The 26,435-nt window shown below is 40.4% G+C and overlaps 5 protein-coding genes across 5 annotated transcripts in view; 3 read left to right on the top strand and 2 right to left on the bottom strand.

The window, feature by feature from the left end:
- The window catches only part of LOC121728184 (nucleoredoxin-like), a 53,550-nt gene extending 48,153 nt beyond the window's left edge, over positions 1–5,397 (top strand). The window contains exons 4-7 of the mRNA XM_042116319.1: positions 2,612–2,816; positions 3,071–3,161; positions 3,673–3,918; positions 4,628–5,397. Coding sequence (XP_041972253.1) covers positions 2,612–2,816; positions 3,071–3,161; positions 3,673–3,918; positions 4,628–4,800 — 715 coding nt within the window. The 3' untranslated portion in view covers positions 4,801–5,397. The remainder of the gene's footprint in view (positions 1–2,611; positions 2,817–3,070; positions 3,162–3,672; positions 3,919–4,627) is intronic.
- A 2,012-nt stretch (positions 5,398–7,409) lies between these two features.
- On the top strand, positions 7,410–8,960 carry LOC121728188 (ATP-dependent RNA helicase WM6). The gene has a single exon (XM_042116324.1). It carries the CDS (start codon positions 7,520–7,522, stop codon positions 8,795–8,797), a length of 1,278 nt encoding a protein of 425 aa, XP_041972258.1. The 5' UTR covers positions 7,410–7,519; the 3' UTR covers positions 8,798–8,960.
- A 483-nt stretch (positions 8,961–9,443) lies between these two features.
- LOC121728183 (venom serine carboxypeptidase) lies at positions 9,444–11,184 on the bottom strand. The gene has a single exon (XM_042116318.1). It carries the CDS (start codon positions 10,963–10,965, stop codon positions 9,547–9,549), a length of 1,419 nt encoding a protein of 472 aa, XP_041972252.1. The 5' UTR covers positions 10,966–11,184; the 3' UTR covers positions 9,444–9,546.
- Positions 11,185–15,834: 4,650 nt separating this feature from the next.
- On the top strand, positions 15,835–17,574 carry LOC121728185 (venom serine carboxypeptidase-like). The gene has a single exon (XM_042116320.1). The coding sequence runs from the start codon at positions 16,028–16,030 to the stop codon at positions 17,417–17,419; it is 1,392 nt and encodes a 463-aa protein (XP_041972254.1). The 5' UTR covers positions 15,835–16,027; the 3' UTR covers positions 17,420–17,574.
- A 258-nt stretch (positions 17,575–17,832) lies between these two features.
- LOC121728181 (cell division control protein 45 homolog) lies at positions 17,833–26,140 on the bottom strand. The gene is made up of 8 exons (XM_042116317.1): positions 26,000–26,140; positions 25,642–25,932; positions 24,921–24,995; positions 24,542–24,673; positions 23,689–24,225; positions 20,897–21,106; positions 19,323–19,492; positions 17,833–18,808 (listed from the first exon to the last, which is right to left on the bottom strand). Exons 1-8 carry the CDS (start codon positions 26,048–26,050, stop codon positions 18,667–18,669), a joined length of 1,608 nt encoding a protein of 535 aa, XP_041972251.1. The 5' UTR covers positions 26,051–26,140; the 3' UTR covers positions 17,833–18,666.
- Positions 26,141–26,435: the final 295 nt, after the last annotated feature.

Consider the following 26,435-nt stretch of genomic DNA (forward strand, 5'->3'; position numbering starts at 1 on the left):
CTTATAGATTCGTCATGTCTGTATGTCCGTCCGTATGTCACAGACACTTTTCTCCGAAACTATAAGAGCTATAATATTGAAACTTGGTAAGTAGATGTAGTCTATGAACCGCTTTAAGATTTTGATACAAAAATGGAAAAAAATATAAAAAAAATTTAGGGGTCCCCATAGACACAACTGAAACAAAAAAAAATATTTTTTTTCATCTAACCTATGCGTGTGGGGTATTTATGAATAGGTCTTTGAAAATTATATGTATAAAATATATATACATATAATTTTAACAAAAAAAAATATTTTTTTCATCTAACCTATGCGTGTGGGGTATTTATGAATAGGTCTTTGAAAATTATATGTATAAAATATATATACATATAATTTTTAAAGACCTATTCATAAATACCCCACACGCATAGGTTAGATGAAAAAAATATTTTTTTTGTTTCAGTTGTGTCTATGGGTACCCCTAAATTTTTTAATATTTTTTCCATTTTTGTATCAAAATCTTAAAGCGGTTCATAGACTACATCTACTTACCAAGTTTCAATATTATAGCTCTTATAGTTTCGGAGAAAAGTTATTAAATAAGGGGGAAAACGAGCAAACGGGTCACCTGATGGTAAGCAACTACCGTCGCCCATGGACACTCGCAACATCAGAAGAGCTGCAGGTGCGTTGCCGGCCTTTTAAGAGGGAATACGCTCTTTTCTTGAAGGTTTGCAGGTCGTATCGGTCCGGAAATACTGCTGGTGACAGTTCATTCCAGAGTTTTACAGTGCGCGGTTATATTGAGGTTTCTAGTATCATTTTTTTTCTAGCCTGAATAGTTTGCGAGAGACACTCTTCCAAAGTGGTAAAATGTGTGTCCCCCCTCTCCGCCCCCTTCTAACTTCTAAAGAAGGGGCATGATAAATCTAAAAAAAATATATGAAGTACATTACTACAAAAACTACCAAAATAAAATAAATAAAATAAAAATTGTTTTATTTCTGAATAAATTTGAATCAAATATTTTCAGAATGTTGAACTACATGTTGCCTACCACCGGTTCGGGAACTAACCCGGCGAGAAGAACCGGCGTAAGAAACTCGCACGGGGCCACTTTTTAGTAAAAAAGTGGAAAATTTGTCTTTTAAAAAAATAAAATTTACAATGTAAATAACTTAATCTATACAATATGAATACACAATTGTAAGTCACATATAAACGAACGAAAATTGGTTCGAACGAGATCTAGCCAGTAGTTTGGTAAACCTTAATTTAACTTTCATTAAATCAACTGAAATATGAAAATAAATCAAAAACCTCTTAATTTCATAAAAATTAAAAATAAACCTTATTGCTGCTGCCGAACCCTTCATGGGCGAGTCCAACTCGCACTTGGCCGGTTTTGTATTACTTCCAAGTTTTCATCCTTCTGGTGGTCCATCCATTATGTTGTCTGCATAAGATCCAGTCAGGGTGGAAATAATGAAGGGTATGAAGATCCGATAGGAAACAAGACGAAAAGAAGACTCTACAACAACAGCTTAACAATCCAACAGTCAAGAGCACTGCGAATTGCGATGTTCGGGGGCTCCGGGCTCCGGGCTCCGGCCTATTCAAATTCTGTTTGAGATTGTTCGGCGATCGTTACGTAGCGAATGTTCGTTGACTTCTTATTAATATAGGTACCAATTAAGATTCAATAAAAGTTGAAGTACTTATGGAGCACTTTTAGAGCTAAGTTTAAAGATACAGTATATTATTTTCAAAAGCTGGTGGTATCTATATTTACCCTTTAGTAGGTAATATATTATATTATAACTATTGAAGCCTATTTTCTTTATTTAAGTAGGTACATATTAAATAGTAAAGCTGATAAATCAGATTACAGGCCAAGGTCAGAACGTTTAGCCAGCTTGATTTTTCGCATTCTACGATATGTACCTAGGCATCTAAGAAAAGATTTTTCAAAATTCCACTCTTTAACGATATATTTTTCACATATCGAAACTATTTACACAATACATTTCGGTAGCCCCCCTTTTACGATAACTTTTGGCAGCATAAAGAGTTCCAATCAAAGCGCTGGGGGTGCGCTCAGAACCCGGGAACCCCGTAATGTGCCGAAAATGTCCGGAACTCCCGGATCATCGGCGATAAACTCCCGGCTCGGTTTACGACCGCCCCGGGTAAATGCCCCCATAAAACCCCCATAAATTAAACGACCAGCCATTCATTCGGATTGCAATCTATAAAGGCCTTCATAAATAAAATATACTCCTCAATCTTTGCTATTAAAATGGTAACAAAAATCACGATTCACGAATGAGAATAATGTTTTGTTTTGTATGAAACTAAACAAATAAATATACGTAATCGTATCCTTATCTTAGGGTCTATACAGATGGACCGCATTTCAACTGCAATCCAACCGCAAATTGCAGTTCAAGCGCAGTTGAAATGCGGTCCGTCTGTATAGAACCTAACATTAGTCTAGAGCGTTTTACCCCACAGCCTTCTTCTTATAACGTGCTGGCAGCTGGCAGTGCCGGTTTTAGCACTAGCAGCGCATATTAAATAAACAATTTGGTTCTGTCTCTTTTCTCAATTTCTGACAAACCTCCAGGTCAGAACAATCGTTCGCTCGCACGCTCGGCTCGGTATCGAGTGCGGGGGCGCTGGCTGTGCCGTGGTCGGCTCACGAGGCCCGCGCCGCGATGCCGGCCGCGCTCGGCGTCGCGGGCATACCGGCGCTGGTCATCACCGACGCCGCGGGCACCGTGCTCACCGCCGGCGGCCGACAGCATCTCGCGGCGGATCCGCTTGGACTGGTGGGTAAACTTGTAACCTGTAAAGGTCTAAATGATCGTGGACTTATGAAAGAAAAAGCATGATCATGAAACTCAGCATAAATTAAAATTAGTATAAGCATCATAATTCTTCCCAGCTTAAGATATCAACATCATAATTAGAGCATCTGATGTAGTGTGGTTTCTCGCGGAGAGCTTATCAGCCAATATTGTAACTTATACCTAATAATAAGTAATAGTCCTAGTTCCTATATCCGGGATCTCTTTGTTTCCAGAACTTCCCGTGGGCGCAGCGGCCGGTGACGGTGCTGACGGAGCAGGCGCTGCTGAAGATGGCGCGCCACCCCGCCGTCATACTCTTCGTCGGTGAGCACAATACCTGCATTGCCTCACAGATAAACATGTCTAATTCTCCTCTTACATTGTGTCCTAGAGCCACAGATTCATGGGCGTACCGACGGGGGGGGGCAGGGGGGGAATCCCCCCTGGATCATGATGACGTCCCTACTAAGTATATTATCTAGTACTTTTATCTATAAAAATTAAAAATAAGACAACGAATTTTTTCCATTTGTCTGCAATACAATATTTTTACAACTAAAAATAATTAATTTTGTATTCTTTATAAACACCTAGCTTATGAAAAATCTGATTTGCCCCCCCCCCCCCCCCCTTGTTACAAGTACGTAACTAGAAATCTCTCCTAGACCTTAACTATCAGCTTGCTCATCTCATGAGGAATCCGACAGTATTTCTTCAAAATTGTTCAAAAGCGCCTACATGTTGTGCCTGTCTAGTGTCTACCTGTGAAATTCATGACAATTGAAAGACATGGCTGATGGCATAATTCCACTCAAGCAGAATATTGTAATTCCAGATGACGAGGACTCGGAACTGGAATTCGCGGAGTCGGTGCTGACTCCCGCGGCGGAGTCGTACTACGAGGAGTGCAGCATCCAGTACCCGGGCTTCTGCCCCTACCAGAACTCCTCCGACGACGAGACCATCGACTTCGACTACTCCACCACCAGGAGCCGCATCAAGAAGAAGAGCTTCAAGCACGTCGTGTTCTACACCGGCGTGGACGGCACCGAGTCGGCCGACATGCTGCGCGAACATATAGGTATGGAGATGATGTTCTTGTGTTACGATTGTACCATAAAAGTTCTCAATGTAAGAAAGTGAGATTGATACAGACCACAAAACACTCACTACTCACAAGTCAAGAGTCACACGTTAAATTCGTACGTGAGTAGCCTTCTGTATTATTTTCCTCTATGGTAGCCTTTGTGCGTTTTGTATGGAAATTGGAAACTAATAATTTTGGCATGATTCTTGAAGAAAATAATAACGTCTGTGGCATAGGCTGTTATATTAATTATTATGTTCTTATTTCTTATACTTTAGTTAGACTTAACATGTTTATCTGTAGAAGTCGAGGTACCTCATACCTACCTATATAGCTGATATTATAGACATAAATTCATAGCTTTTGCCTTATAAGTTATAAGTAGGTATAACTATTTCTTGACATCATGAGCTCACTCACGCTGACTCATAAGTCATAGGTCAAGGGCCACGCCCCAAATGTAACCGTTTTCCGTTATATTAAGTATACCTAATTAATATCCAATTTAATTTAAGCATAAACAAGAGACCTATACCTAATGCTAGCATGTTCTTTATTGCATGCTACAATGCATTATAGAAATGCGTTCTCAACGAAAAAGTTTTTTTTAAATTGACAAACCACTGACTGACTGACTGAGTCAGGGTTTGCTAATTTCTCAACGACAAGTTGTCGTTTGAATCTGAAGAGTTTTTGTGTCCAGGTCTAGACGACGCGGCGCCGCTGCTGACGGCGGTGGACTTTCCGCGGCGGCGCGCCACGACCATGCGCTACGGCGACGAGATCACCACCACCTCCGTGCAGAATTTCGTCGACGCCTTCCTCAGCGGCACCGCCGACTTCAAGCCCCTCAAGCCCTATAGTGACAAGTGTTGAGAACCTCTAGTGTAATGGTAGTGATTAGCGAACGCACTGCGGGCCCCGGAGACCCGAGCAGGCCAGTAAAACATCAGTTACCGCGACGGTACATATTATTATTTATTATAGTCCGTTCAGACTAGTGGCTGAGCTATAACAGCTGTAGTCTGAAGCTTTATGTGAGGATATTACTTTTGTCGTAATAAGGCTGAGACCTACTAGAAAATTCTGGAGTACCGGGAAAGTTTACAGAACTGTATTAAAAGCTTTAAAATCAACCGTCGAATCGAAGGTCAAAACAATTTGACGTTCGAGTGTTTGATTTCAGCTCCATAAGAAATCCCGAGATTCCGGTCGGAATTTCCGACCCATGTAGTCCGAGCCTTAACTAAACTGAAACAAAAATTGTCTATGGACTATGACTAACTTGATCAATCGTTTATTATTATAAACCGATACATCGAGTATTTATTGTTATCAATATTTCATTTCTTTAAGTACCTACCACAATGTATGGTTAAGACATAACAACGGGACACCTGATTTATTGTAAACCTTGGTAAAAATGAATAATTTTTGTTAATTTGATTATCTGGTAAAATAAAGACCACTTAATAAATTGTGAATATTATGTAGTGTGTAGTCTTTGTAATATAATAATTATAATTTTATTAATACTTAATTATGTATTATAAAATTAGCATTATGCATTACCATCTGAACAAAATCTCTGCCGCCATAGTATATATTATAAATAAGTCTATGTCTGCCGCAGTAATTCTATAGAGTAGATATAGAGTCTACCCTTTTTCCTTCTAGTAATTTGATTCATGGTGTTATTACAGATTATCTACTTTAAATATAATAAAATAGTAACAGCTAGATATTATGTAAGTAGTGTGTTCTAATCTAGGTTTTTACTTTTATATCTGTGATCACATTTTAAATTTAGATGAATTTAACACTTTGTGCATTAAAATTGAAAATAAAAATATTATGTTCTCAGCACATTTCTTAAATTTTTCAACTCCCAACCAAATACACAATACTGAATCATAAAAATTTTACTGATTCAACTGCAAACATAAAAAATTTACTGATTTATCTGCAGAAGACTATGAATATGCGTAATATATAGAATACAGGCGCACGTCGAAAATGGATGGGTCATATTATGAACCACCTGGGGACGTATACAGTGTGTAACAAAAATTGTTATTAAGTAACACGAAGTCAATGAGTGTTTGCTATACCGGGCAAAGCTCGGTCATCCAGGTAATAATAATAATAGCTCCCACACCGGTTTCGGTGACGGTGGCCGGTTTCATTGAAACCAGGCCAGCTACGCAGGAGTAATTTTTATAGTGCCCAAGTGTGTGCGCAGTACACAAGAGCACTCTCTGTTCCTTTACTCTCATAACCCAGTGGGACGGAAGACCGACATGACTGGCGAGAGATCAGGCGCAGGACCGACTTTTTACATGCCCATCCGACGCATGGATCATCTTACTTGTCAGACAATCAGGTGATCAGCCTGCATCGTCCTAACCAAACTTGGAAATAACATGTTTCCAACGCGGGAATCGAACCCACGACCTCCGAGTCAAGAGCCGCGCTCTATACCACTAGACCACGGAGGCGTTGTGATTTTATAGTGTAGTGACTAGTGAGTGACCCCCTCCAAAACTTCAGGCTGCGACCGCGCCTAGTTGAGGCTAAATTTAACTTTAACTTTAACCTTAACTTTGACCGGAGAAATTGACAGATGACAGCTGCTCCGACAAAGTTATAAATGAACGTGGGCGGGGCGCTGCTGGTAAAGGAGAACTGTCAAAAATGGCGTTTTTGTATGATGACAGCGTTAGTTCCTTTTTTTCGCCACGTGCATTTAAAACCTTGTCGAGCTCTATGCTTATGGTTAAATATAATATAACCTCCTCCTTTTTGTAAGTCGGTTAAAACGATATCATTGCATTGGACGATCTGTGTGTATCGTCCCACGTATCGACCAATGGTATCGTCTCATATATAATATAGTCAAGAAAGTGAAGAAATTAAAAAGTGGCAACATCGTATTGTCATCGCTTTTTTCTTTAAATTGATTTGAAAGGGATGACACAACGATGTTGCCACTTTTTAATTTCTTCACTTTCTTGACGGACTATCCATACTAATATTATAAATGCGAAAGTATGTCTATCTGTCTGTCTGTCTGTCTGTTACCTCTTCACGCCCAAACCGCTGAACCGATTTTGCTGAAATTTGCCATGGAGATACTTTGAGACCCGGGAAAGGACATAGGATAATTTTTGTCCCGGAAAAATGTACGGTTCCCGCACGATAAACTAATTTTGGCGCAGCGGAGTTGCGGGCGTCATCTAGTAAGTCATAAGTCATAGCACGATTCATGGAGCTTCGTGACGATAGACGCATGTGCGGCCGCGGCATTATGGATTTCCCACAATAACATATTTTTGTCATATTTTACTTTTTACGACAAATAATGGCTAATTTTCAAAGCGACGATCGAAATCGATAAAAACAAGTAGGTACCACATTGAAGTACCATCAAGGTTTATTATCTGTATTTCGAAAAAAAATTGTCTATGGTAGATGAAGCGACAAACTGTCAAAAAAAAGCCGCCGCCGCCATTATTGGTAAATTGAAACAAAATAATTTCACGTGCCTATAATATTATAGTACAGGTAATTTAATATAAATATCAACAAAATCACAATGGCAGACAACGACGATCTTCTCGATTACGAAGATGAGGAGCAGGCAGATCAACAGACCGCCGACGGAGCGACCGACGCGCCGCAGAAAAAAGAGGTTAAAGGATCCTATGTATCTATCCACAGCTCAGGATTTAGAGATTTCCTGCTAAAACCTGAAATATTAAGAGCCATAGTCGATTGTGGTTTCGAGCATCCCTCGGAAGTTCAACATGAGTGTATACCCCAGGCCGTTCTCGGAATGGATATTCTGTGCCAAGCGAAATCTGGTATGGGTAAAACGGCCGTTTTCGTACTGGCTACGCTGCAGCAGCTGGAGCCCTCCGAGAATCACGTCTACGTCCTAGTCATGTGCCACACGAGAGAGCTGGCTTTCCAAATCAGCAAAGAGTACGAGCGATTCTCAAAGTACATGGCCGGCGTCCGAGTGTCCGTGTTCTTCGGCGGGATGCCGATACAGAAGGACGAGGAGGTGCTGAAGATGGCCTGCCCGCACATCGTGGTCGGCACCCCGGGCCGCATCCTGGCCCTAGTCAACAACAAGAAGCTAAATCTCAAACACTTGAAGCACTTCATCCTCGACGAGTGCGACAAGATGCTGGAGTCGCTGGATATGCGGCGCGACGTGCAGGAGATATTCCGAAACACGCCGCACGGTAAGCAGGTGATGATGTTCTCCGCCACACTCAGCAAGGAGATCCGGCCCGTCTGCAAGAAGTTCATGCAGGACCCCATGGAGGTGTATGTGGACGACGAGGCCAAGCTCACCCTGCATGGCCTCCAGCAGCACTACGTCAAGCTCAAGGAGAACGAGAAGAACAAGAAGCTGTTCGAGCTCCTGGACGTCTTGGAGTTCAACCAGGTGGTGATCTTCGTCAAGTCCGTGCAGAGATGTATAGCCCTAGCGCAGCTCCTCACCGATCAGAACTTCCCCGCCATTGGAATTCATAGGAATATGACCCAGGACGAGCGTCTCTCCCGTTACCAGCAGTTCAAAGATTTTCAGAAGAGAATACTTGTAGCTACCAACCTGTTCGGAAGAGGAATGGATATCGAGCGAGTGAATATTGTTTTCAACTATGACATGCCAGAGGACTCCGATACGTACTTGCATCGGGTGGCTCGAGCGGGAAGATTCGGTACCAAAGGGCTGGCCATCACTATGGTGTCGGACGAGAACGATGCCAAGATCCTGAATGAAGTACAAGACCGATTTGATGTTAACATTACAGAGCTCCCGGAAGAAATAGAATTGTCCACGTACATTGAAGGACGATAGGTTTAAGGTCTAGCTTACTTCTCATTCCCATTTCTATGATAATTGATTTATACGCTATAGATTGTGATCTATACCTGTGACTAACTTGTTTGACAGTTTGCATTAATACCTAGAAGCAAGTAAATTTAGTATTAAGAAAATAAAACAAAAGTTTGATATTGTACACCTTGTTTTTGTTACTACCTGTAATTATTTAAATTCAATACCATGTGCAGAGTTGGCTAGTTATTACTTATTCAGTTCAGTAGCTGTGTGTAGCTTACTGGTCACAAAACTATCTTTAAATTTTGTGCTTGTAGGCAGTAGGTATAAAGTTGATACCAACAGGTTTATTGCTTATTATAAAATTCTAGCTATTTCAACTTGATATGTTTCACTTCTTTTAACTCAGGGCAGCAAGTGACAAATAATAATAATTATGTAAACAAGCAGATTCACAGCTCATATTATTTATGACATTATTGATATGATATCTGAAACTTTTTCCTTTCATATCAGTCCCAGGGCATAAAAACATAGGTCAGTCTAGTATCAAAATAAAGCAGAATGATAAAGAAATTTTTAACTCTGAGTATCTAGTGATACCTACATAAACTTCAGCCAGGCATTTATTAACTTGGCCCAGCACTTTACCAATAAAACCACAAATATTTTATGGATTTATTTATTGACATCAATACAAGAAGCACAGGAACTTTGAATTACAAACTAAAAGCTTTAACAAAGTTATAAATCAAAATAAGAATGAATTAATGAGTAGGGTGGCCTTTGTTGTGGTAAAATATTTTCTCATGTGTTAATCTAGTTATCATATCTAGAGCCCACTTTGGCTGATCTCCGGGCACCATGTGGCCTGCGTTACGAACCATTATCTCCACCAACTTGCCTGCTTGTTTGACATATCCCGCTAGCTCCCCGTCCACTTTCCACTGGTACCTCTTGGCTGTTTTGTAATCTTCGCTGCCTGTGAAATTAAGATTCCTCAGGTAATTAATAGTGAGCGGGTAAGCGACGATTATGTCCAGCTGACCATTGTATATGAGGACATAGTAGTGGTCCAGCAGCTCGGATATCCATGGAGCGACCGACTGCATCACATCAGCCTTCAGATGCTTCTCCACCTCCTGGTCCTGATGGAAGGTCAGATTACCCACATGAATGGATTTTCTGACTTCAGACTTCTGAATCATGGGTCCGAAGTCATCATCCAGGCTGCTTCCCTTGGAGTGCAGATAGTTGAAATAGAAGCTGAAGCCTGTCATGTTGTAGAACAAGCTCTTCCCTTCCACGAGATCTCCGTTGAGCAAGGCGTCAAAGGCATCAAAGGCCTGGTCCCACTTTTTGTTTTTGATCAAATCAACAGCTTTGCTCTCGGTATCGGAGAATATCTTCGCTTGATTCCAGTCCAAGAGTCCAATCTGGTACAAGTATTTGCTGTACACCAGCTGGTGTTCGGGATCACTTAAGCCGTTACCTATAGCTATTGCCTTCAGATTGATCTTGAATGCTGCCGTGGGGTTCTTCTTGTGAATTGTGTAAGCCAAGGCAGGGACGTACTTGCCAGCATAAGATTCGCCCGTGATAAAGAAACTATTCTTTTGCAGCTCCGGAAACAACTGGAAAAACTGCACGAGGGTGGAGTAGAGTTGCTCGCCCACCTGAACCTCGTCCGTGCAGTAGCCTTTGGGATCTTTCGTGAAGCTAAAGCCCGTACCCACGGGATTGTCGATGTAGATGATGTGATGGCTGAGCGCCCAGTTGTACTTGCGCCTCTCGAATCTGCCGCGCCTGACGCGAATGGGGCCGTTCTCGGTGAAGAGGCCGTACAGCGAGGTGGCGCCCGGCCCGCCCTGCAGCCACACGACCACCGGCGCGTCCTTGTTGTTCGGTATCTGTGCAGGGAAGTACCAGAAAAACTGGTTGGAATCGTAGTTTTTGTTTACCGTGAAGAAGCCCGCGTAGCTCTTGATGCGAAGGCTCTCCGTGAACGGCACTCGGGCTAGTCTCCGGCCCTCCGTGATGTTCCCGCCCTCCACGTACGGCGTCAGGAACAGCGGCTCCCCCGGGTCTCCACCGTCCGGCTCACCGAGATTTACTTTCGGATACTTGTGAAAAAAACATTCCGCTGAAATCACCGTGTGTAATATTAAAGCCAAATACAGCTTCATGGTTTTTTGTGGACTTCACGTTTCTCGGAGCCGTTGATACCCTTTGAAACACAGTTATTGACTGATAAGTGATAAGAGCAGCCCGTTCGGCAAAACGAGGCAAAAGAAAGATCAAAAGTTCATTCTATAATAGGAGGTAGGTAAGTGTAAATATCTATTGATAACAGTATGACCCGTTTTACAAAGTACTTAGTTACTAGCACAAATGAGCTTAATAATATTAAAATTAATAATTTATTTGGTACAGTAGGTAGGTAGGTAGGTAGTTAAATAATAAACGGCATAGAAATTAGAATATAGAATATAATAAAAAGAATAAATAGAACATGGAATAAACGGTATTGAGTTTTTGTTTTTTTGTTGTTCTTCTTTTTATGTTTTTTTTACTTTTTGTTTGTTTGTTGTTCTTCTTCTTTGCAAGCACAGACTAAAGCCGGCACTCGAGAGGCGAACGCGCTGGCCGACGCGTTGGCAGACGCATTGGCCCAATCTGTAGATCGGGCGTTCGCGCGTTGGCCGTAGGTATTTAGACGTTGGCCGACGCGTCTGCGAGCTTGCTGCGCGGGTCGGAAATGTCGTGCAAAGATCAAAGGACATTTGTCGCAAGCTTCGTGCTCCATCCACACATAGGCCGCGCGATCAGTTCGCCCGGAGTTATAGTTATGATAATTATAATAATATGTAATAATTTTATATGTAATAATTTAATAAATAATAAGTAGGTAATAAAATAATTACTTATATTATTTTAATATTATAAAATATTATGTAAGAGCAGAGACCAGCCATACATTTATTCTTGTATGGTAAGAGTGAGTTTATTTCTTTGTTTGTTACGTTTTCTCGACTTTTATTTATTTCGAGAATACCCTTTAAAAACTTTTTCTTGTCCACATTTTCAAAGTATTTAAAAGCTGTGAATAAATATACAGCTGCAGCTGTTAGCGACTCAACATCCATTTTGAATCCGTCCGCACATTGGCGGGATCCAAAGCATACTGAACGACCTTCCTATGTGTGGATTACTCACAAGTCACAAACGCCGTTGCAAGCGCACTGCCAACGCGTTCGCCTATATGGGGAGGCGGCTTTAAGCGCGTCCACCAGAGTCCTCCGGATCGGAATCGGAGCGTACGGAGCGTCGTCATTTACGAAATGCCGATGGGGTGCGTCCACTGCATGAAGCTAATATAATAGGTCCACTGCATTCGGATTTTGCATCGGCAATTTAGTTATTCTTATATATGGTGGATATAGTGACGAGGGGGCCGTCCGTTTTTTTACATTTTCTGCAGTAGCAGGTAATTAAGCGTTTGTTTTATCAATTTTATATGTTTATTTTATTGTATAATGCAATTCTAAGTAGCCTGAGTAAGTATTATGTGGTATAATAAAACAACAATTTTACTTAAACCTTATGTTTACGTAAACAATGAACTGTTAAAAGAAATCTATCATATAACGCGCTTAACAATGATTGATACTTTGACTTAGGTGCTTTGCGTAATTATGTATCTTAGACGTAGGTAGGTATATAAAATTCTCGTGTCACAGTGTATGTGCTAAACTCCTTTAACACTTTGATGCAGCGTAATATAATATTATAATTATTACGTTTTATGTTTACAGGTAGCAGAAAAAGCGTTTAACGAAATAACCGAAATGACTGGGAGAATTTATGCTATCATTTTGAAACACTGAAAATAAATACAAGGAGTGGGAATTAACCCTTTATTAGGATATCCTAAATTCAATATTGAAGAGCTGATTATTGAAGATGAAAGTGCCTCTTTACTGTGACACCACTGCTGTAACTACATGGACCTAGAAAGTGGCGATGATTCTGTTTCCGGCTGCATTGTAGAATATTATTTGGATGATCATATTTTATTAAAATAACAAAACCCAGTTTTTCACTTATTTATTTTTTGTATTTTCTTAAATAAGTAGTTCCATAATAAAAAAGGAGTGAGCTTCTCTCAGCTCTCACTGGTCATCAAAGTAACTCTGCAGCTCTCCGGGAGAGGGTACTTAAATAACAGGTGTTATAAATTCATAATAATATGTAGCACTAGTGATTAGATGTCCCGGTGAACTTCGTGTCACTTATAAACCTTCCCTGGACTTCCAGGTATATTTAAAGACTAAAATTAGCCACATCAGTTCAACCGTTTAATCGAGTTATTGCATTTTTTATATAGTCCGTCAAGAAAGTGAAGAAATTAAAAAGTGGCAACATCGTAGTGTCATTTCTTTTTAGGGTTCCGTACCCAAAGGGTAAAAACGGAACCCGATTCGATTTCTGTCCGTCTGTCTCCAGGCTGTAACTCAAGAACGGTAATAGCTAGAGAGTTGAAATTTTCACAGACTATGTATTTCTGTTGCCGCTATAACAACAAATACTAAAAATAAAATAAATATTTAAGGGGGGCTCCAATACAACAAACATAATTTTTCAAACATTTTTTGCTCGGTAACAATGATGACAACAAGTAGGCACTTGAAATTTTCACAAAGGCCATAATTATAAGTGTTATTTAATAATTATTAATAATATTTAAATAAAATAAAAATTTAAGGGGGGCTCCCATACAAAAACACAATTTTGGCTGATTTTTGCTCTGTAAGGGATTGATTTGAAAGGGATGACACTACGATGTTGCCACTTTTTAGTTTCTTCACTTTCTTGACAGAGACAGACTATGATATATACAAAGATTATAATAGGTACTTTACATAGATTAGATTGTTTCTTGTAATGTCGTAAATTAAACACTCAATATAACTACATCATAATTATTTCAAATTTTCTTAACTACATAATAGGTATATATAAATCATAATATTTACAACGTGTTTTTAAACTGTATTTAATATAAAGTATCAAAATCTTTTATAGTGACTGGATGCAGTGTGGCCATAAGAGGCCACACCGGAAACAAGTTGCGACTCTTATTAATGTCGTGACTTTTTGACGGGCTATAATAACGTCAAAGTAGTTTCGTTCGAACGAAAGTGAATGATCTTAATCGTATTACGATTACGCTTACGATTAAATCTTAAGCATACCAGACACTGACCTCTTACACTGGACAGGCGATCGCTGTCAATAAAATATGCCTATTTGAAAGTCGCCATATTGCCGCTGATTGCTATGTGAAAGCAGTAGTGACTAGTGAGTGTACTTGGAACTACTATTTTGCAAATGGCGGTTGTCATTTTCTATATAAATTAGTTCACAGTACGCTCACCGCGGCGCTTCAAATCGGCATAAGAAATAGCTGTCATTTTGTACGGCATAGCCTGTCCAGTGTATTATAGAGGACAGTGATACCCATAAACTTATAATATACTATCGTGATACCAGAGCATACGTACAATCTGGATGAAATGGACGAAAATAGTATAATTTTTAACCCCCGACAAAAAAGAGGGGTGTTATAAGTTTGACGTGTCTGTCTGTCGATCTGTCTGTCTGTCTGTCTGTCTGTGGCATCGTAGCATCCAAACGGGTGGACCGATTTTGATCTAGTTTTTTTTTTGTTTGAAAGCTGACTTAATCGAGAGTGTTCTTAGCTATAGTTCATCATCATCAGCCTGCTCCGTGCTAGAAAATCGCGGTTCATCTGGTTCGTGAAGGGCCAATTAGCAACTTGCAGTCGTTTAGTGGCCTTTATATTTTGCATTCTAGTTCGTGACATATATCAATATATTTTACACGTTAATGAAAAGTTGACCTGGTGCTGCAGCATCACCTGGTAATCAATAGGATACCCAACTCCTCACCAACTTAGACAACTCAACACCAGCAAGGGTTTTGTGTTTGGACTTTGGGCTTGACTCGAGCTCCTCCCCCACTTAAACACCTCACGTTACATACTTACATAGTGCGTTAAGAAAGTCATGACAGGCAGGAAAAAATTCTAAACGTAATCACGCTTATAATAAAAGGTGTATTTTTTCTTTGTATTTTCACATTTTTACCGTGAGCGACCCAGCGAACAGCTGTGCTGTGAGCTGTCAAAGTTTGACAGTCAAACATGCTTAAATCAAGTTCCTTGTGACCAGTGTAGCCAACCCCTCAGTTTTAGCTGTAGATCTACAGTTTTTCGGGAATCCATTTAGTTTTCAGTTTAGGCCTCGAAATCTACAGTTTTTATGAGCTAGCTGGCGTCATCTATTTTATGATATTAAACTTAATATAAAGACCGACAAGACTTTAAATGAATGTGGGCGGGGGCGCTGCTGGTAAAGGAGAACTGTCAAAAATGGCGTTTTTGTATGATGACAGCGTTAGTTCTTTTTTTCGCCACGCTCATTTGAAGCCTTGTCGAGCTCTCGAGCTCTAATCGAAACAGAGGTAATGGTCATCAATCGATTTAATAGATGGCGTTAGTTGCAGATAGTCATAGAAAGTTAGGATGGCGTTAAGTTAAGAAGAATAGGGGCAATAAGTAATTGTTACGTTGTTTATATCTCTTTGGGTACAATCAGAAGTCTAAAATTAGTAAGGTGGAATAAGCCCCACCGACATCGATCGCTGCATAGATAAAGCTATATTATCTCAATGGATCGCTCCATGATCGCTCGGTCGATCGATGTCTGTTTTACCGACATAATGTGGGTAAAACAAACTTCATGATATTATTTCTGGTTTTTAAATTCCGGCTTCTTAAAATAAATTCTATTTGTTACCATAATTAAATAATAAAAAATAAAGAATAAAGCTGTGTGTGTGATTTACTGTTTTTCAATTTGAGATTTACAGTTTTCTACAGTTTTTTTCTAGCACATCTACAGCTTAGCTCTGTAATGTGGTTGGCAACACTGCTTGTGACAAACCGGAAACCACAAGTGTTTTATCATACACAATACCTATCTACTTAAAATTTATACTGTAAGCAATTTTAATATTATTTTATTAATAACATTATCATCAGTTTTGCTGAATGTGTACTACGCCGAGTATTTGACTTATAAAGTGGCATTCCTACTTTCTGTTTTGTACCTAGAGCGACTGCTCAACTTTTATTATAAAGATGCTTAGTGAAATTGTATCGTAATGGAAAACTTACGTGCTTTAGCAGTCATACTTTCTCTGTGTATCAGAAATTGCCATGGAATACACGTGTATCCTCGCATGCAGCTAGCGGCCAGGTCGGGCTATGCCGCCGGGGATCCATTGTTTCTGACTCCTTACATAGAGCGAGGAGACGTAGAACTCGCTCGAAACATCTCACAGGTAACGGTGACCGAACAAATCGGCATCACTAGCCACTCTGGATTTATAACGGTGAATAAAAAATACAACTCCAACCTATTTTTCTGGTATTTTCCCTCGAAGTACAATGTTGAAACTGCACCGGTCGTGCTGTGGCTGCAAGGGGGGCCCGGGGCTAGCTCGCTACTCGGATTGTTTGTTGAAAATGGACCTATAGTGGTCACCGAAAACGGCTTAACTGCGAGGAAATATCACTGGGCCCTCGAAAATAACTTGATTTACATCGACAACCCTGTGGGCAGCGGGTTCAGCTTTACAGGTGAGGATGACGGCTACTGCGACGACGAAGCCTGCGTTGCGAGGGACCTATACAATTGCTTGCAACAATTCTTCGACTTGTTCCCGCAACTGAGAAGTAGAGAGTTCTACGTAACTGGAGAATCGTACGCCGGCAAATACATCCCGTCTCTCGCGATGGAAATACACGACCAGAACCAGCAGAATGACAAAAAGATCAATCTCAGAGGTCTCGCGATGGGGAACGCCTACTGTGACCCCATCAACCAGATAGACTACGGTAACTATCTCTACCAGCATGGGCTTCTGGACGATAAACAGAGGGAACTATTTCTTCGGCAGCAGCAGGAAATAATTGACGAAACGAAAGCTGAAAACTGGGTGGAGGCGGGTATACTGCTGGACCGGCTCATCGATGGGGCCCTGACAAACTTTTCCTACTTCAGGAACTACACGGGATTTCAGACATATTATAATTTCTTGAAAACTAATGATGACGTCGACGTGCCATTGTTTTTAAAAATGCTCGACAATGATGCGACAAGAAGGAGCGTCCACGTTGGAAACCTGTCTTTTAACACTGAAGCACAGTTAGTCCAGGTCCATCTAGCCGCTGACATGCTACAATCTGTGGCCCCCATGATTTCAGCATTGCTGGACAGCTACAGAATATTGATTTATAATGGCCAGCTGGACATAATAGTGGCATATCCGTTGACGGAAAATTTCCTCCGTCATCTTAAATTTAGTTCAGCCGAAGAGTATGAGGTAGCTCCGCGGAAAATCTGGAGAGTAAATGATGACATAGCAGGATACTACAAAAAGGCTGGGAATCTTATTGAAGTGATGGTGAGGAACGCTGGCCACATGGTGCCCATGGATCAGCCCCTCTGGTCACTAGATCTGATTACAAACTTCATTAAAAATAAAATTTAGGAATGATTCTACATATAATAAGCTCTACAAAATTTCAAAATAAAATATAACAATTAAGGGCCCATCCACACGATGTATTTTTTACGCACTGACTGCGCGCGTTTTTGATGCGCTCGTCTTCTGCGTGTTTTCATAGCCTCTTTTCAAATACAAGCGTTCAACTTGTGTTTGTATCGAAACAAACCAGCGTAAAAAAAGGTCGTGTGGAGGGCCCTATTTTTAGAATAAATTAATATGAAAAAAATATTTAATTTCCATACACCATTCTATTCTGTATTATTACAGGTGTTCTTAATTTTTTTTTTTTTTGTTAGATTTATTGGCAAAGAGAATGTAGGGCTCAAAATTCAAATATATACAAAATATTTTAAACTGCCTTCTGGACATGGATTAAAAAAGCAAATCAATTATACATAATAATTATTTTAATTATAAAAATAAATTAATAGTCATTTCATATTCAACAATCACTTATCATAATTATTACTTAAATTATTGTTACATTATTTTGTCATTGCTACTTTAGATTACCATTGCTTCAAATATTATACTTAATTGACAAGTTAATTGAATGATTTTAATTATTGTAATACAAATAAGAGTGATCCAGCCATCTTTTACTTTTAAAATGTATTTGTAAATCATAAAAAAATTGAAATTATTAAGAGTAAGCTTACAAAACTATTAAAAATAACTAAAACTACTTATAGTTACAGTTTTATACTCACCGCCTCAATGTTTAATCACTGCTACAGTTCATTACGCTTACATAGTCAACTATCACAAATTAAGTTTCACCACAATGTATTCCACTTTAGTTCTAGCACAGCTTTGCACTGCCACATAATAAAGTCCGATAGTGGAAAAAATCAGATCAAAAGTTACCATTGAGTCACTAGTTGCCTTTACTGTCATGTGGCACTGATATTGTCATATGGCCACTACATCCACAAAAACCACAACAACAATAATAATTAATATACACAGCTTTGAGACACATCACATCTTTGAGGTCAGGACAGTCCGAATCGGCATATGCTCACACGTCTTAATTAATGACTTGATTGTTGGAACTATTAAATGCATCTCTTATATCTTATTGGCAACAAAATCTTTCCCATTATCGCATTTGTCGTCAGCGTTAGAAGTGTTAAACACATCTTTCGTCTCGGTGGCAGTGCCGTCTCGATACTTGCACACGACTTTAAAATTCATCTTCAGTGGCGAAACTGTACAGTTCGGCGCGTCTAGGCCAGCAGGGCAGTGAGCGCGTCGAGGAACTGGGCGCGCTGGGCGGCGGGCAGCGACACCACCGACGTGTCCACGAGGTCCAGCGACACGTCTGCGCCGCTCCGAGCCGCCGCCTGCTCGAACGCCGCGCCGAACAGGCTGCAACATTCTTACTTGTTACACCGCATTGTGGCTTAAGTTTAAATTAGGATCTCAGAGACACAATTGTAATTAATAGTACCCAGTTCATAACCACAAAGGTACCTTCGAAGTTTCCTACAGTGAACACTCAAAGCTAACAAGCAGGCAAGGTATTTCACAGACCTTTCTGTGAAATACCTTGCCTGCTTGTAGTAGTAGTAGTGTCGCTGCGACTTAGCTTTATATTGTCTGCTACCACCTCACACCTTTAGCTGACTACACAGAACCTATCGACACCTCTTTCATTAAAATCAGATCAAAAGTTAATATGGTATAGTAGAAGAAACATGCACATACATAAAGTGACAAAATTATTAGTCCTTGCGCTATATATACAACATGCATTTTTTAAGCAGTTTTACACTGTACAATTTGGCGGAATTCTTTAGCTTTTTATTATGAGTTTTGAATGATTTTGCCGCCGATTTTGGCGGTGCGAGACCGCAACGTGGTTACGTGTTTCGGGTCTCACTTGCGCGGCTCCTGGTGCGCCCGGGGCGGCAAGCCGAGCAGCAGGCAGCGGTCGTGCGGCAGCGGCGCCGCGCACAGCAGCGGCCGCGACCCGCCGCCCGCCGCCGCCGCCCACCGCGCCGTCTCGCGCAGCCAAAGCGGCCCCGCCAGCAACGCCGCCTCCGGGGAACCCTGAACATTCATGCGGTAACACCACTCATGTTAATAATAACAATTGTGTACTTGTATAAATAAGTAATCATAATTTTATGACTTTAACCGATTTTTTATTCAGATGTTGCAAACCTTTTGTAGGTTTCAAACGTTAGAAAAATGAGTATATGAGTATATAATATATAAAAACATCTGGGTTTCCGATGTAAATTATACGTTCGTAGATAAATTTAAAGAAGTTCGTTGTTAAGTTTTTTAACCGACTTCTAAAAAGGAGAAGGTTATATTATGTTTGGCTGTGGATATTTTTTTTGTGTGTGTTCAACGATTACTTCGCCGTTTGTGAACCGATTTTCAAAATTTTTCTTTTGTTGTATGGGGTATTTGTTCCGATTGATCCGGTACCGAGTTGGTACCATGTTCACAAAAGTGGTGGTCTGATGATGGGAACTATGAGGAAAAAATATATGAACTAGCCAATTCCATACATAAAAACAATTTTTTCTCGATATAATATTATATCGAATTTCGATAAATTTTGATAAGCACGATAATTGGGTTCCAGTTATAAAGCTTACAGGTACAAGACCACTTTTAACCGCGGGGAAAAGTTTTATTACTATGGATAAGGAAGTTTGCGGAAACAGCTAGTTAGAAATATTTTGTATGGACAGAGTGCGTTCCGGCGGGGGTCCGGCGGGCGTACTGCCGGGCTAAAAAAGAAGACAGCCCCTACTTTTTATTTTTTTTCAATTTACATAATATTCAGAAACGAAGCCTATAGGCTTGTTTAACTTGGAAAATTAAGATGGTTTTGTTCGGAGTAGAACCATCTAAAGTGTAATTTTAGGGACATACAATCGCTTTCTAAATGACACGGCTCACGTGTCATACGCCACACGTTAAAAACCCATAAGACGCGGCTGCCGTGTAATCCGCAATGAATGCTTATAAAGGTTGACGGCCCCTACTTTTTTCAATTCACAGAATATTCAGAGGCGAAGCCTATAGGCTTGTTCTACATGGAAAACTAAGATGATTTTGTTAAGAGTAGAACCTTCTAAAGTGAATTTAAGGAGGATACAAGCGTTTTTTAAATGACACGGCTCACGTGTCATACGCCACACGTTAAAAACATGTATGACACGGCTCCCGTGTCATCCGCACTGAATCGGTTAAGGTACTCGTGGCTTCGGGAAGGTACTCATTAAGGCACTATTATTTATTACAACATTAGCTCTTCGACGCTCATTCGCGCTTTCATATTTACATAGAAGAAACTCGTATGTATAATAGAATATATATATTAGAAATTAAAAAAAAAAAAAAAAAAAAGAATAATAAATAATATGTATATGCTGGAGCGCCGAGCATATTCATATTCACCGAAAAACAGGAAAATCTATATAAGCTAACTCTAACCTCTGGTATGATGAAGTAAGCGAAGGGTCCGGCGAGTCGGAGCGCGCGCGCGGTGATCGCGGCCGCAGCGGCGCGCGACGCCGCCGCCAGCGCCCGCTGAGCGCCGCGCACGCCCGTCGCCAGCGCCTCCCCCGCCGCACCCCCCGCCCCACCCGCCACGCCCAGCGAACACAACGCCAGCTGAAACCCCTCCGCGCGGAGCATGCTCTCCTGTAAAGGAAAAAAAATATATAGTTAGATCCTCTGGTATGAGAGTAAATAAGTCAGTACTCAGTAGTAATGTATGTGTCGCAGCCGACTGGTTTAAATAGCCGTTCAAACAGCTAGCCCTTTGACTGAACAACGCCATTTAATCACACGTCTAGCTTTTATATTGACACCCGGTTTCTGAAAGGCAGATCAACACTAAAATTAACTAATCGCCTGTTAAATCTCTTGGCAAGTAACAATTGGGTTCTTCTTCTTCTTTTGGCGTAAGCCTCCCCATTTAGGAGTTGCCAGCGTCAGAGTTGAGGCGAAAAATGTGAACAGTTATAACTTATACGTAAACTGATTGCCATGCAGCGGGCACGGGTGATGACTTCATGCGACCATGCAAATACAAGATAAAATAATGAAACAGAAAAAACCAGAACAAGCAAATAAGTACAGTAACAATTGGGTTGCTAGAAGCACGGTTAGTTAGTTTAATTTGATCAGCGCGTCAGTTGACGGTAGATGTTCAATTTGACTCGAGAATGATATGTCATTTGGTTTTCCGAAACGCTCGTCAAGCCGTTATCATAGATTAAAGGTTTGTCAAAAGCTGTGTCAACTAATCGGTAATAGGCATGATGACTAATTTTTTTTCTTATCGGTAATTGAAAGACACTTAAAAAATAGAAACATCGTTGAAGGAATGACTCTGATAGCTTAAAAATTCACCAAGACATGACAATTCAAATATCTCATAAAAAAGACCTGCCCGAAACGCTCCATACAAAGTGCTACGAAAGTATGACGTCAGTCTTTCGTAGTTTGTACGCATCTAAAGACAACTTTGTTCGACAGGTATATTAAATATTGCGTTTATGAAAGTGGTTTCATAACAAAAGTTGCTTTTAATTGCATAAGTTATCGAATTGTATACAAATATTAAGAAATTTAATTAAAAAAAAAATCGACTTGAATATCCAACTTTGAAGGCGCATAACAAAAAAAAATACAAATGCTATCAAGCTGAAATTTTGGGAACACTTATTTTTTACCGTGATTTCTTTATTTTATTAACAAAATTCGCTAATCTTTGACCTTGTCATCATCCCTATTGTGGGTGAATTAACTTATGAATTCAATTGATTTTTTATGTGAATCTACATTTTCTCTTTGAACCTACGTTACTATAAGGTTCGTAAACACATTTATTATGATTTTTTTATAAAAATTCATAAGAAATACGTCGATTATGCAAATAAACTGTTTTATTTGCAATACTCGTTTTATTTGCAAAAAATGTATTTTATAATCAATTTCATTACTATAATGAAGAAGAATTTAGGATTCGATATCGTCTGAAAAATTGAAATTCGGAATTCTGACAAATGAACGAAAATAAACAAATCGCATGTCAAATCAAAATGATCACAGATTAGTTAATTTTCGTCTGATCAATGTTTTAAAAAGTATCAGATTTGAAATTCCCAGAACATTTTTTAAAGCAATGAAGTTTGGAATTCCTTCTTTTGACATTTAATTTGCTTTTTTGATAGTTAATAGCATAGACTTAATATATACTAGCATAGACTTAATATAATGGTTAATAGTGAAGCAATGAACGGAAACAAACAAATCGCTAGTCAAATTAAAAATGATCATAGATTAGTTAATTTTCGGCTGATCAATGTATCAGGAACTCAAACTGATTTGACATCCATGCTAAATTAACAGCAGTGTTAGTTGATCAGTGATTTGACAGGCCTTTCAGAAACCGGGGGTGAATATTTTAATCACTCAAAACGTTCAACACTACAGCTGATTCAAAAGCCGCCGTTTAATTGAAGTAGTTCAGCGCGCACCGCTGCGGCGCTAGGTGCGTTTTGTTTGGTGTTTGTGGTTGTTTCTCGGAAAGAAAGTAGTTAATAAAAGTAACAAGTATTATTAAAGAGACAAAAATTGTGTAGGCACATACGAGTGAATCAAAATTTCAACAAATATTCGAGAAATTACGGGATTATGAAATGGATGGACGCAGCCCCGCCGAAAGGGGGGTTTCGGGGGGCACAGCCCCCCATCAAAACAAAAACAAACACAATCCAGAAAGTCCAAAAGTTGGTTAGGTTAGGTTAGAACTTAGACCACAACACAGAGGGAGCCGAGCGAGCGCAGCGAGCAAACAAAAACAAACACAAAAGAAAACAAAAACAAACACAATCCAGAAAGTCCAAAAGTCGGTTAGGTTATAAAGTCTGTGACTGTGCTGCGGCAGCAGCCGGCGACCGTCAAAAAACACGCCTCAGCATTTTTTATTTTTACTTATTGCATTAAACTTTTGGTCACCCCTTAAACTTAATCCGAGAATAATCTTTCAATAAAATACAAAAAGTTTTCCTATTTTCCCAAATTACATATGAAGCTAATGGTCGCCCTAGTTAATTTACCATTAAACCAGTTGGCTAAGCGTCGTCTATCTGTAGTGTTGAATGGCGTTGTTGAGTGATTGGGCTGTTTGATTGAACGGCTATTTAAGCCAGTCGGCTGCGACATATGTACTGTATGAGTAATCTCTATAAGTGTTGAAGTGAGAAGCGACTAACGTGCTCGAGCAAGGCCATGATCGCGTAGACGTGGTCGACGGCGGCCAGGGGCGGCGCATGCGGGCGGCGCAGCACGAAGGTGAGGCGCGCGGGGTCGGGCAGGCCGTACCGAGGCGCCGCCGCCGCCAGCGCCTCCGCCCAGCCGCGCCGCAGCTCCACGTCCATGGCGCGGAAGTGCTGGCGCGCCTGCTGCAGCGGCACGCCCATGTCGGCCAGCAGCTGGCGCAGGCGCGGCGCCGCCGAGTGCAGCCGCAGCCGCGCGCCCACGCCTGCCGCGTGCCGCAGCGCCTCCTCCAGCGACCACCAGCGGTACAGCGGCACGAGGGCGTCTCGCTCGCCGCACACGCCCGCCGTGTCGGGGGCGGAGGCCTGCGCGACGGCGGCGCGGCGGTGCAGCGGCTCAGCGTCCAGCAGGGCGCGCGCGGCGGGCCGCAGCGCCAGCGCGTCGTGCGAGGCGCTCGCCACCGCCGCCGCCCACAGCGCGCTCACGCCCGCGCCGCGTGTCCGCTCCGCCACCTCCAGCGCGACGCACGCACTCTGTACAATTAGTTTATGTGACTATCAAGACATTGTTTACACATTAAACATAACATTGTAGTTAATTTAAAGGTTAATCGATATAGGTACTTAATATGATCATGTGTATTGATTGACCTCCTGTTTCAATACTATAATATTACACTTGGCTATATAACAGCCTTTCCAGCCAGTAGAGCATGGGGGTGATTTATTTCATCTGGATGCATTTACATTTAAACAAAGGGGGTGCTAGAACGTTATTTGTTTGGGTAGTATACAAAATAAGTTTGGGAACCCCTGCTGTATAATGACAGTCACTGTATGTGTCACTCACAGGTTTGCCGTAGTAAGAGAACTGTGTGTAGTTGAACATGAGTGTGTGTCTCCGCTCCTCCCAGGCTTTCCTCTCCTTCCTCTTCCTCACCACCTCCTCCACCCTTTCCATTCCCTCCAACTCGTCATCATTCTGAAGAAAAAACATGGTAACCTTTGTAGTATTAATAAATATTACATAACATAATTTTAAGAATTTCTTATGCCACTCTTGTCTAGAAAGGACACATTTTAACAGTAAAGTAGTAAATATAAATTATTATTTATTACAAAATATATACACTCATAGTTTGTAATGCATTATCTTTAAGGAGCATGAACAAAGTTTGTATCTATAAAGACTGTTTATTTTAACTACAACAAAGTGAATGTTAATGTACCTCTTCATCATCATCTCGGAATATGTCATCAAAGTTTGGAATGTTCTCCTCCTCGTCCTTATACACAAGTCTCACCTGAAATTGTACAAAATTCATATTGTTAGTCTATTGTTAGTTAAATCTCCAACAGCAGTGCCGTACCTAATGTATAAATTAAATTTATTTTTTGTAGAATATTACAGACATCTAGCATTAAATATTTTAAAAATATATGCATAACTTTATTAATGTCATAGAAATTTATGTTTTTCCACTTTTTTAATGAAATACTCTTTTTTATTCATAACTGCTTAATCAGGGTGAGCTAAGCAAGCTCTAGGTAGTATATTATGGCCCAACCTGAGCACTTTTGTGTTACACATATTGATTTGTGCTTCAATATAATAATTTTTATTTCTATGTAGATTGTAGATGTGTTATCATCGGTCAGTCAAGGTTTCGTTACTATTAAAATATAAAAAAATGCCTTAAAGATTTTAACCATGCAGGAAAACGACACGAGCCCTCACAAAGCTCGGCTTTTAGCTAGTATTTAGGTTTTCTAAGAAGATGATTTTAAAATACAAAAATATTTAGCCTTTATGTAAACAGCGCACTCGTTACAAATCTATAAACTACTCATTCATTATCAACTAGTTTAGGATCAGTGATGAATAACCTGCTTCAGAGCTATACAATGTTAAAGTTCGTAAACATTTTCACTCCAACAGGCAACACTGACCTGTCCATCGCTGTACACATTGCAGATATCCGTGGGCTTGTGGGAGTCCAGCACGAAAAACACGACGTCCTCCTCGGGCTGCAGGATGTCCACCAGGTCCACGGTGCCCCCGCAGTTCACCAGCACCACGTATTTTATCTCCTCATTATTTTCCTCATAAGCCGTCTTTAGCTCCGATATGCCCCCCACGGGGACCAGCGTGTACGAGATGTTGTCGCATTGAAACAGATCCTGCAGGATCTTACACGCGCACACCGCGTCCACATCGTAATGCACGAGGAGCAGCACTCGCTAAAACAAAAGTTTCAGATACAACAATGGTAAACATTGAGGGATCGAAATCGAAGAAAACTCTTACGTTTCCTAGAAGAACATTGTAGAAATCATTCTTTATGTCTTCTATGAACATCCTATTTACATAAAAAGATCGAATTTATAGGTAATTTTAAACAATCATTTTATTTTCACAAACACCTGCTCGTAATTGTACGCATATTGACAAATTGAAACTGTCAAAAAAATGTCGAAGTTTCGCGCCATAACTAGCGTCGCGTTCAAAAACTTTTTACTTTTTTTTGCCTTAAGTTGCGTTCATAAAGCTGTTAAAAATATAATACGGAATACCATGAAACAAGTTTAACTTTATTGTTTCACTTGCGCGACTTCATCCGCGTTACTACATCAGCTATCTACAAAAAAAGTCCCGGCAAGATAGCTCCAGCCGTTTCAGAGATTAGCCAGAACAAACAGACAGACATACAGACAAAAATTGTAAAAAATGTTGTTTTGGTGTA

This window comes from Aricia agestis, chromosome 6, assembly GCF_905147365.1.
Source record: "Aricia agestis chromosome 6, ilAriAges1.1, whole genome shotgun sequence".
In the NCBI taxonomy this organism is placed as follows: domain Eukaryota; kingdom Metazoa; phylum Arthropoda; class Insecta; order Lepidoptera; family Lycaenidae; genus Aricia; species Aricia agestis.

What these genes read in the sequence shown, in the direction of transcription:
- LOC121728188 (XM_042116324.1), top strand. Translation starts at nt 7,520, where the DNA reads ATGGCAGACAACGACGATCTTCTCGATTACGAAGATGAGGAGCAGGCA.
- LOC121728183 (XM_042116318.1), bottom strand. Translation starts at nt 10,965, where the DNA reads ATGAAGCTGTATTTGGCTTTAATATTACACACGGTGATTTCAGCGGAA.
- LOC121728185 (XM_042116320.1), top strand. Translation starts at nt 16,028, where the DNA reads ATGGAAAACTTACGTGCTTTAGCAGTCATACTTTCTCTGTGTATCAGA.
- LOC121728181 (XM_042116317.1), bottom strand. Translation starts at nt 26,050, where the DNA reads ATGTTCATAGAAGACATAAAGAATGATTTCTACAATGTTCTTCTAGGA. An exon ending in ACAATGTTCTTCTAGGAAAC is followed by an intron (nt 25,933 to 25,999) that starts GTAAGAGTTTTC and finishes CTTTTGTTTTAG; the next exon opens with CGAGTGCTGCTCCTCGTGCA. An exon ending in TCCGAGATGATGATGAAGAG is followed by an intron (nt 24,674 to 24,920) that starts GTACATTAACAT and finishes TTTTTTCTTCAG; the next exon opens with AATGATGACGAGTTGGAGGG.